The sequence below is a fragment of the Simochromis diagramma genome, unplaced genomic scaffold (assembly GCF_900408965.1).
Source record: "Simochromis diagramma unplaced genomic scaffold, fSimDia1.1 OVJJ01000361.1, whole genome shotgun sequence".
NCBI lineage: Eukaryota > Metazoa > Chordata > Actinopteri > Cichliformes > Cichlidae > Simochromis > Simochromis diagramma.
Window position 1 is genome coordinate 6,321,864 of NW_024386860.1, and position 11,323 is coordinate 6,333,186.

General features: G+C 39.7%; 1 protein-coding gene across 4 annotated transcripts; it reads left to right on the forward strand.

The window, feature by feature from the left end:
* Positions 1 to 680: 680 nt before the first annotated feature.
* Positions 681 to 11,290, forward strand: znf384b (zinc finger protein 384 b). Of its 4 annotated transcripts, XM_040030135.1 has the most exons (12): positions 681 to 899; positions 3,744 to 3,798; positions 4,126 to 4,193; positions 4,282 to 4,510; positions 4,968 to 5,081; positions 6,504 to 6,658; positions 6,743 to 6,834; positions 7,558 to 7,782; positions 9,230 to 9,397; positions 9,510 to 9,588; positions 9,708 to 9,866; positions 10,011 to 11,290. In XM_040030135.1, the coding sequence occupies exons 3-12, from the start codon at positions 4,128 to 4,130 to the stop codon at positions 10,398 to 10,400; spliced, it is 1,677 nt and encodes a 558-aa protein (XP_039886069.1). In that variant the 5' UTR covers positions 681 to 899; positions 3,744 to 3,798; positions 4,126 to 4,127; the 3' UTR covers positions 10,401 to 11,290. The 4 variants fall into 4 exon arrangements, with proteins under 4 accessions (XP_039886069.1, XP_039886070.1, XP_039886068.1 ...); XM_040030136.1 differs by lacking the exon at positions 3,744 to 3,798 and having other exon boundaries at positions 681 to 927; XM_040030134.1 differs by lacking the exon at positions 3,744 to 3,798 and having other exon boundaries at positions 682 to 899.
* Positions 11,291 to 11,323: the final 33 nt, after the last annotated feature.

An 11,323-nucleotide genomic window follows, 5' to 3' on the forward strand; every position in this document is an offset into this window, starting at 1 on the left:
AAATTTTTGGTGTTATGGACAGTGATAATATAGCTATTTAAATGTTTGCTGCTGTCTTGGCCAGATCTCTCCTGAAAATTGCCTTTTTTTATGTCAGCGACTCTTACCTGGATACACAAAGGATAAATGAATGTCTCTTTGTCATCTCTCATGTTCCGTATGGCTCAAAAGGAGTTGATATCATTCATGAGAGATATGTTTGACAGATTATAGGCCAACAACTCATTTACAACAGTTTAAATACCAGAAATTACTTTTTGTCAGGAGATCCCTTTTTGCACGACACCAGTTCTGGTCCCCAGGAAGAGTGACAAAGTAAAGTAATCATGTGTGTATATTGTTTAATAATGAAATAAAGTCATTTGAGTCTAGTGCCTCACAAAAAACCCCAAAAACATTAATTGGGCAGACTGGTTCTGGCCCGCGGGCCGAGTGTTGGACACCCCTGACAGTACTGACTTAATTTATATTTCTGACCACAAGTAAACGCACCACTGGGGACTTATTCACTTGGTAAGTAAAAGCTGGCATGCGATACAGTGAAATAATTATTTATTTGTTTATTTTACTGCTACCACTACTACAACTCAAAAAAACACGACCAGCTGATCGCGGACTTTTTAGATTTTTTAAATTAACTGCCTGACAGAAAGCGGAAGTGACGTCACTGCACACGCTTCTTTTGTCTGACGACCTTATCAGGAGGAAGTGAAGCTCAGACGAAGCGACTGGCTCACCGGAGGGAAAAAAAACGAAAAAAAAAGAGAGCGAGAGAAAAAAAAGAGGAGGAGGGGGGGAAACTTCACTGATTCACTGGAATTTGGACAGATTTGGAAACTGTGTCCAAACTATCCCGGCCTGCTGGAGCTTCGCGGAGGAAAGCGGAGTCGTCAGCTCCGGTAAACGCCACTCTTCTCCACGCAGTCGGTAGTAAATTTTGATAGATTCGGTCGACTCTGCTGCCGCCTCTCCACCCGTCCCCACAGCCGGAAGTCTGTGAGGATGGTCTATTTTTTTTTTCTTCGCTTCAGTTTTTTTTATGCTTTTGGTTTTTTTCATTGCTTTGCGTTTATTTTTTCCCGAGCGGGAAGGCAGCACAGGCTCACACTGTGTGTCTGCTAAATGTATGTTAATCAGCACGTCGGGCCTGAATAACTGCAGGATGCACGGAGGCCAAATGGAGACCTGCTGTAGATATGCGCCTTACATTGTTCCGATATGTGGCGTTTTATGAAAGTTCATGTTTTTGTAGTTCTTTTAGGTCTACTTTATTCCGCATAGCAAACTTAAAGCTAAGTAGCTGGATGTGGATCCCTTTTAATGCCGCTAAATACTGACATATAGGAAAGCGGGCAGGAAAGTTTAACCTCATATTATTTAATAGTGCTTTTTAACACATCTGGACGCTTAATCAGAGCTGCAGTTATGGAATCACAGCTGTATGGAGCCAAACACTTGAACCCAGACAAGGCTGTAATAGGCAACCAAACTAAAAACTAAAAGTGGGTGTGACAATGCATGTTAGTTACACGGAAATAATAAAAAGTAACACAAATTCTCAACAAAACAAAAAAGAAAAACTAAACTAAACAGTATTTCATATATTCCTTAATAATCTGAGTGCAATAGGAAATATAAGTTACAAGTCTTCACTTTTAGTCTTTTCTGATACGTTTTAATTGTGAACACATTCAGTATGGGGGATATCTGTGCACACGTTTAGTCGAGTGTTTTTATTGATCCGAGCTTCTAAAATCTCCCTTGTACAAACATCCCTTGTAATCTAATAGATAAAAAGATCAAAACATTACTAAACATTTTCCAACAAAAGAAACTAAAATGTAACCAGCAAACTTAATGGAAATTAATGAACAATAAGACAACAAACAATTAAGACAAAAGTAAAATCTAATTGAAATATCTCTAACGACTCATCCATGAGACCAACATGCTAGTTTTGCTTTTCTTATCATATAAATGTACCAACTATCTCAAAAATCTATTACATTAATCTGACAAAAAAAAGTACTTTCTGAATTATTGACATCTCTTAAAATCCCCCCAGTATAGCCTCTGTAATATTAAACTTCATGAAAACAGTGATGCGGTACAATTTTGTTTTCTTTTAAGTTAGAAAAATTGGGTGATACCCACATGTTCATGGGTTGTCTTATATGTTAAAGATCCTGGAGAAACAATGTAATATCAAGCTGATAAACAGTGTATTACAGTACCATCTATATTACTCATAGACAGCAGTATCTCGCACTGGTTCAGACCTGAACCTAAAGAAAATTGTATTAAATGAAGCTTAATTAAACATTAATGCTTATGAAGTGAAACTTTTAAATCAACAGAGACTCTTTTGGGATTTTTAGTCTGAGCAACAGCACATTTTCTTCTGCGACATAATTATCTCATTAATTAAGCAAAACAGAATCTTTCTCCCCCTTTCTACTTTTCCTTTTTAAACTGTATCTGTAGCAATAACATGTCACAGGAATGAGCCTAGTGCTTCCCCAAGAGACCCACACCTTCAGGGACCCTTTAAAAAAAACCTCCACCCTCACACTGGGGAGTTAGTGTCTAGTAATTTGATTAACTGGGTCTTTCATTTAGTGCCCACAAAAGTTTTTGCCAGAGCCAAAAGAAAACAAACAGTGGGAGTGCATGTATTTATACTCAGTAATATACAAAGCTCTTAACTGTATTTTTTTTTTTCTTGAACTGGAAAACACCCTGTCAACCAGGTTTTCTTACAGTCTAAATATTTCGTATCACAAAGGAAAAAAAGCAGAAGTGTAAGTTATAAACTTCACATTGGCCTCATTCAGGGCTGATTTTGACCCTGGGGCCATATCAGCATAGTTAAAGTAACCACAGTGCTTCACACAGGATAAGTGAATCAAACCTGGTTACAGGTGAGAATAAAACAAACAAACAAACAAAAAATGTCACCACAGTGTTATAACCTGCATCGTGCCGTTAAACAACCCCTCAGACTCTTTGCAGTCATTTGCTGTGAGTTTCTTTAAAATAATTTCGCCTCCTATTGATTTTTGGAGGATTGTTTTGTTTTGCTTTTAGCAGCCAGAATTACATGAATTTCATTTCTCTACTTTAGTTTCAATGTCCTGGTTTGGCTTGTTGGTACACTGAGGTTAGAAGTGAAACAGTCTTTGCTTTTTATTCTAAAACATGTCACAACAACATGTGCTGCGTCAACACACTTTGTCTGCTTTACACCCGCCCCTACGGTGAAGCGACTGATATGGCGAGGCTCTTTAGGTCCAACCTTATTACCTGATCCCCATCTCGAAGAATGTCAAGATTCAGATTTATGGTTTTCATTATTTCTCTTGGTTTTGCTAACAAGGTGTATGTTCTCAAATTAATTGGTGCTCTGCAGTGCGCAGTCAGCACTCAGGAAGCCATGTCATATTTTAGGAATAAGGTGCACAAATGAACTGAGAGGGTTGACAAACCATTACTACTTTTTGTTAGGAGGCCCAGAGGCCTCCTAACAGGAAATCCTTGTAGTGGGTGAGCCCTTAAAACAGTAATGCATTGATCTGGTATTTGTCTTGTCATTGATCTGCAGGAGAATAATGTAGTACATGCTCTTTGGTGTGGGAAACATTTCATTAAGGTCTTTCTCATTAGACATAGAAACACACTGCATGAGCATTTTCACTACAATTTTTAATTACTCTAGTAGAAATGTCTTCTCTTTTTTTTTTTAGTCCTAATGTACACAAGCAGCTGTGAGGGAAACAGGCTCCACTGCCACTTCATTAGGTACACCTAACTCAAACCAATGCTTTTTTTTTTATTAATAAGCTATCCAGTGAATCGTAAAGCTAAAAAAATTAATTTTCTGTTAAAATGGTTTTATCGATGGGTCCTCCCTCCTACTTTGAGTGTTTTAATGAGGTTAGACTAAATGTAATATGGCACAATGCATGTACCATTATTACAAACGTCAGCTTCCAAATCAACTCTAAAGTTAGACTTTATGTTTTATATAAGATACATTTAGCTCATTTTAATAAATAATAATACATTCTAGTGTTGGCCAGTTGTGATGGAAAGTTTTTAAATCTTGCTGCTTTTGTGTCGTTGCAGAAATGATGGAAGACTCTCATTTTAATTCATCATATTTCTGGTCCCCAGTCCCGACTATGCCCGGACAGGTTAGGCTACAAAATAATTTACTGTTCAATCAGTTGATGACGGGGAGAGAATGTTTCCGTCAAAGAAAAATCTCCTTTCTCCTGACAGATTGAGAATGCCATGTTCCTAAACAAAGTAAAAGAGCAACAGGAAAAAAGCGCTTCCTTCTCTGCTTCCCCTGCATCTCACTACCAGACGACTCTTCTCACCATCCCCACGCCTGGGGCCAAGACAGATGGAGGAGGCCAGGCTGGTAGTGCGGCGCACCTCCACCCTCCGCACAGCACCCAGAACATCACAGTGTTGCCTGTCCCCTCCACAGGCATCATGACAGCAGGTGGGCTTGTTTCTGTGTTTAGAAACCTTTAAGCGTCTCTTTCTCAGTTTTGAGGTTGAAAGAGTTGACATATTTGGGGATTGAGTTAAAAACACTGAAACACCAAATATTAAGGCTGTATTTAGATCCCATACCTTCAGTTTTTGAAGTATAATGTAACAGCAGTGTGTTAAATTATTTAGGTTATGGGAACAAACTTTGTAAATAGAGAAAATGGGAGTAAAATGAACAACTAAGAATTTTAATTCAAGGTTTTCTTCAACTGAGACAACTTTAGCGCTATATTACAAACATTCTGCTTTGTAGTGCTATTGTTACACTTGGAGATGTAGATTATAGTTAAAAAAAAATGCCTTTGGCAACATGTTCTTGAAGCTGTAAATTGAATTCCTCAACCTCAGTGACACTGCTCATCTTAGACAATTTCTCATCTCTGCTCTTGTCTCTTTCTCTGCAGCTGGTCTGGTGATCACGACTCCTCAGGGAACTCTAGTCTCTCCAACCTCCTCTCAGTCGTTTGTGTCTGGCCATCCAGCAACAACCATGATTGTTTCAGCGCTCCATTCTTCAGGTGAACAGCATGTTATTATACACACACACTGGCTAACTTGTTTCTTAGAAGTACAATATTGTTACTATGTAAATGATTAAAACTTATATGGGTGGATCAAACAGTGTTATAGATTTACTACGATTCAGAACTCATGGTATCGTGTAAAGCCTGGTTTATGGTCACCTTATTGGTTTTGGTATGTGCCGACTGTGACGCCGGTGCAGCGCCATGGCCGTTACTTACTGGCGCTTCAGTGCGCACTGAACTCGCTGAAGTCCCCTCCTAGATAATAGGTGCAGCAACTCTTTATCAGTGCTAGTACATGAGTAGAAGAATTAGAAAGAAGAAGCTAAGAATTCATAGAGATTTCTCCAGAAAGTCTCATTTTGAAGGTGTTGCTGCATCTCCTTCTTTGTAATCTGAGAATGTTTGAGCTTCAGTATATATCATTGAGACCAGCACAGTCGTATATATGTATGTACAGTATATATATGTATGTCGATGGGTGCGCTAAAGGCCCATTCTCTTCTGAGCTACCAAACGAAGTTTCGTTGTGTGAACACGTAATGACAATAAAGGATTCTTATTCTTGTGTCTTCATAGCTTCTCAGCAATGCTGTGCACACTGGGTTACAAAAGTTGTCAGGTGCACGACAAACTGAAACAACACTTAACATGGTTTGTGCTTTTAGCACTTTCATGAGGGCTACTATAATGAGCATAAACCAGGTTTAATATGACTAATCACTGACTGAATCCCTCATCTGTGAAATATTTTGGGCTTTTGGGGGGCATTCATATGTTTTCTTATGGAGTTATTGAGACTATAAAAGAAAATTCTTACACTAAAAACTCAGGAGACAAAAATGTCTGAAGCATTTAATGATGACTTGATTACCTGGAACATGATCAAACCTGACTGAGAGTCTTTCTTGCAGTGCTAAGTTAGACTTTGTTCAGGCTGTTCGTTAATTACATCTCTGAGCTATGAACACATCTGTGTCCTTGTCCACAAAGCACAGAGTGATCTGATGAGTAACAAAACCAGATTATTTTATTACCAAGCCTGTGTCAGTGACTTATGGTTCTGTCTTTTTAAGTAAATTTATGTCTTCCAGTACAATAGATGCTGTTTGAAACTGTTAATAAATTATTGGTGTCTTTGCTTTTAGAAAACAAACATAAATACAGATTTTCAGTATGAAAAGTGCCCATATTTATAAAAGAAGCACATCAATTTTGATCATGTGTCTGATGCTGTCCAAATGTATTCACATGTCAATTATACTGAAACACATTAGACTTCCTTCAGCATCTTCTGGTTTTCAGTTTGATGTCAATGCACCTACAGACCATTATGTAGATGGTATTTAAATATGGGATGGAATTATTACAAACTTGTTCCATCATCTTAACCTGTGACTGTCGATCTTCTCATAGACAAAAAAGAAGTGGACGGGAATCCACATGTGGTTGTGATGCCAGCGCCCTCCAAACGAGGGAGAAAGAAGAAGACCACAGTGTCTCGGGTTGGTCCTCTGGGCATGCCGGGAAATGAAACTGTAATACTGGCTCATCTGACGCCAGGTGGCCAGGTAAGAGAACAGCTACAGATGTGAAAAAGGAAGCGTGATGCAACGAACTTCTCATTAAATCAATTTTAATTTTATTATCAATAGGTGACAACTTTGCAGCATCATGCTAGAGATCCATATGATCTCTCAAATGAAGACGAAGACCATGCCTCGAAAGATAGCACGAAAACATACAGGTATTTATTTATTTATTTAATGTTTTTAAATACATGCTGCTCATCTCCATTTGTTCTTGCTCTGGTTGTGAAATATGCATACATCTGTTTCTCTGTTCACTTCTGGAAATTAGCATTGAGATTTTCAGCTTTTGTAGATGACCTTGGCAGTGCTGGATATTAGCGTCTGACACGCCGACTCCTCAGACAAACACTCTTCACTGCATGTTGTGGCTGAACACACCGGCTTTGTGATGGATGCTTAATTCTTTACTAAAAATGTATTTGAGAAAACAAATACATGCTTTGTAGATGCTCTCTCCGTCTGCACACACTGGACACAAACCTGTCTTCTACTCTCCCCTTTGTCCTTATATAGCATGCTCTTTGAGCTGTGATCTCACTTCTGTGTCCTTCTCTTCCTCTTTTTTATAGTACCTGTGTACCTTTCCTCCTCAGTTTTCACTGATTTCTCCCTTGACATTTCACCGTGTTGTCTGGTTGTGTCGTCTTTATTTGATTTAACCCGCCTTTGTCTTCATTGATTTTTTTTCTTTTTTTTTCTTTTCATTTTCTGTGATATCTTATTTCTCTCTGTGGGTCATTGCTCCATTACCCTGTCTCCTAATCTTCTTCTGTCCCATCTTCTCTCTTTTTTTTCTCCTCCTCTTGTACATCTCCCTCTTCTTCCTCCTCCTTGTACTTCCATCCCGTCCTTCCATTTCTCTGTCTCTACGCCTGTAGGTGCCGGATGTGTGCGGCGACCTTCTTCAGTAAGTCTGACATGCAGATCCACTCCAAGTCGCACACAGAGGCCAAACCTCACAAGTGTCCTCACTGCGCCAAGTCATTCGCCAACTCCAGCTACCTGGCCCAGCACATCCGCATCCACAGTGGGGCCAAGCCTTACACCTGCTCCTACTGCCAGAAATCTTTCAGGCAGCTCAGTCACTTACAGCAGCACTCACGGTACTACAGACCCCCCAACCCCATTACCCACCCATACCATATACCCTGTTCTCTTAACTTGTCCTGCTAAGACCCCTCCTATGTTCTTCTCCATCCTGGTGAAGACAGTGAAGTGCAGACCATATTACGTTGCCTTGTGGATGTTGGCTCGCATGTTGCCAGTTCCATCCAGTGACCTTTTCAGCATATTAAAATTCAGATGACACCTTTGAAGTCTGGCCTTTGGCCGTAAATTTTTTTCTTTTGTTTTTTTTCCCCCTGCCTTTGTTTCTGTCTTTGCTGTGTTTGTGCAGGTCTTGCTCCTTTTTGCACTGCACCTTCTGTTCTTCTGTCTGCATGTGCTGTCATGTCTTCCGACACTGCTTCTTCCATAGACACACACATACCTATTTCAAATCTTTCAAAGTAAACTTCTAAAAAATAAAGTTGACAGTATTGTTGCTCTTTACCATTGTACAGCCCTTTGTGTTATTGATTTGATGGTTCATATCTTTGTCAGTGCTTTTCTCACCTTCTCCACTCAATAGTGATGTTCTGCCATGCTTTGCTTTCATGCTCTGTTATCCTGTTTGTTTTATCCTTTTTGGGGGGCTGTGCTCGTATCAATTTTCCATCATTTTGGGAAGCATGATAAACTGATACATTTATAAAACGTGTATTTATTATTTTATTGTTTTAAAGGGGACCTGTTGTGCTTTTTTTATTTTCCGGCATATGTGTACCATTAAAATGCTGGATTTTCATATTAAACAAGTGAGTGTAAGGTAATTTCTATGAGGCAAAAACACAGACTTCATTTTAGACTGTTCTCTTAGTTGTAGATACTTTGTTCAACTCTTGGCTCTGTACGATATCAGTGAGAGTCAATATCCATAAAGTGGTCACCTCAGGGACACAGCTCTGGCTAGGAGCATAGATTCCCCACCCACCTGCTGTTCAGACCTCCTGTCTGATGGAGAAAATTGACTGAAGGGGAGAGAGAAGGAGATAAAACGACTTGTTTCAGACAGCTGAGGGGCTGCATCAAGGGGCTGCATCAGACCTGTAAGGCTTGAAAAGCTACTCATGTTAAATTCAGTATTAGCTAAAAATTACATAACATAATGGGTCCCCTTTAATATAAATTATGTTTAAATCTTAAGCATCTAATCGAGTTGGTCCAGACAGATAAAATTGTTAATGTTGTTGGATGTTTGTGTGAATTTTGGAATTACTGCTGGCCGTAATCAGTATGGCGTATTTTGTTGGGGTGTTTTCTTCAGAATTTCCAAATGTTTCATTGCTCTGTGCTTCATCGCCGCAAGCTTTAATTTCCTTGTGTGAGATGTTTTTCCCTGAAATGATAAATTAAGAGGATTATCTTAAAATGAGGCTTTTTTTGTCTTCAGTTTATCCTTACAGTCCTGTTTTCATTTCTCTCTTTTACCATCTTATCTGCTCTCATCAGGAACCACACAGATGCAAAGCCCCACAAGTGTCCCCATTGTACCAAGTCATTTGCCAACTCTAGTTACCTGGCCCAACATATCCGCATCCACACCGGAGTGAAACCCTACACCTGTTCCTACTGCGAAAAGTCCTTCAGACAGCTGAGTCACCTTCAGCAGCACAGCAGGTAAATCACCCACTGGTCTAGGGTTTCTCATCTCCTTGCGGTCAGGTTAGGTCACCCTGAAAGTGATAGGCGCCTGTGTTTGTACATGTGTGTGTTTTTGTGTTTTATTCAGGATTCATACCGGAGATCGGCCATACAAGTGCAGTCACCCAGGCTGTGAGAAATCCTTCACGCAACTCTCAAATTTACAGGTGTGAATGAGTTTGGTTCTGTTCTTATGCATGGAGTGTTTGGGTATTAACTAACTCTCAAAACATTTCACTGTATTGTTATGCCTTTTTTTCCCACCAATAACATTTTTTTCCCCTAGTCTCACCGGCGTCAACACAACAAAGACAAGCCTTACAAGTGCCCGAACTGCAATAAAGGATACATAGATGCAGCGAGCCTGGAGGTGCACATGTCCACACACACTGTCAAACATGCCCGGATCTACTCGTGTGGTCTCTGCAACCGCACTTACACTTCAGTAAGACAAATGTCCATTTCTGAAGAGCATTACTACATGCAACACTATGAATCGCCTCACTGGCATCAGACACCTGGCAGCTACTTTACACCGTGTAGTCATGTCTCCACTGTTTCCCCTCTACCTATCCTCCCTTCATCTCAGGAGACGTATCTGGTGAAACACATGGAGAAACACAACCCAGAGCAGTTGACTGCATCAGCAGTCATGGCAGCACAGCCGGCACAACAGAACCAAAGCCAGGCCCAGGGCCAGGCTGGAGCTCAGAGCCGGGTAGAGAGTGCAGATGGAGCATCGAGCCGACCTGGAGGAGCTGGGAGTGGAGCGGCGGGCAGGGGCCAGCAAGGACAGAGCCAGAGCAACTACCCTCAGACAGAATCCATCTCCTGTCCGTTTGACCTCCATCAATACAAGACGGTGTCTGCCAACGACATCCAGTACAAGTCAGTCAGTGTGGCGGACATTAGTACCCACAAGGACCTCTGTCTCACTGTGTCAGCATCCACCATCCAAGTGGAGCATCTCAACTCTTAGAGAAGATGAAAGGAGAGAGAGTGGGAGGTTGGCAAGCTAAAATTTATTCATAATAACAAGAGATGGAGGATGAAGAGTGGAAAAATTAAAGCAATACTAAGATGATGCAGAAACTTTGGAACAAATGACTGTGCCTGAATGATTTTTTTGAGGCAGACAGGAGAAACGATACCATGACACAATAAACTGAAGACTATAATTTTAGTTTTATTTTTTTAAGTTTTATCTCTTTTTTTTTTTTCTTTCTTGCCTTGTTTGATTTGTTTGCTTAGCTGTCCAGTCTGACGTGCATGTGAAGGCTGCAATAAAGTATGTTTCAGTCCATCACAGTGATGGTTTTATAATAGGAAGCATCTAAGAGATACTTCACTTTACTATTAACACCTCCTGCTCTTCCCTACAGATACAACTGTGGCCATCTCAAGTTATTGACTTCCTTTTATTGAAATTAGTAGTTGACTATGAAAGTATTTTTTTATACTTTCATACAGAAAATTTCAGTTTTTACATCAACGTTATTAACTCTGCGAAGTTATAACAACGGATGCTTGTGATCCTTTTTTTCTGGAAAGAAAAAAATAGCAATCACATATATAAAGTTATATCCTACCAGTTTATAAAGTATGATTGTGTGCTTAAAGGTTATGGTAAAACACATAATGTATTTAAATCGATTTGCAGGCCTTCACATAACCTTTGAGAGAGAGTGATGAGCCTGTTCGTGTAATCCAGTTGTACTGCTTTGTATGTATGTCCTCAAAGTAGTGTTATCCAAATGTGCTTCTGCTATTATACTTCCATAGTAACAACATTTATAACACTTATTCATAGACATAATGACTCATGAGATTTTTTTCTGCTTATAATAAAAATAAAACCCTCTAAGTGATTACTTCTTTTTAATTTTTTTCTACTTTATTACC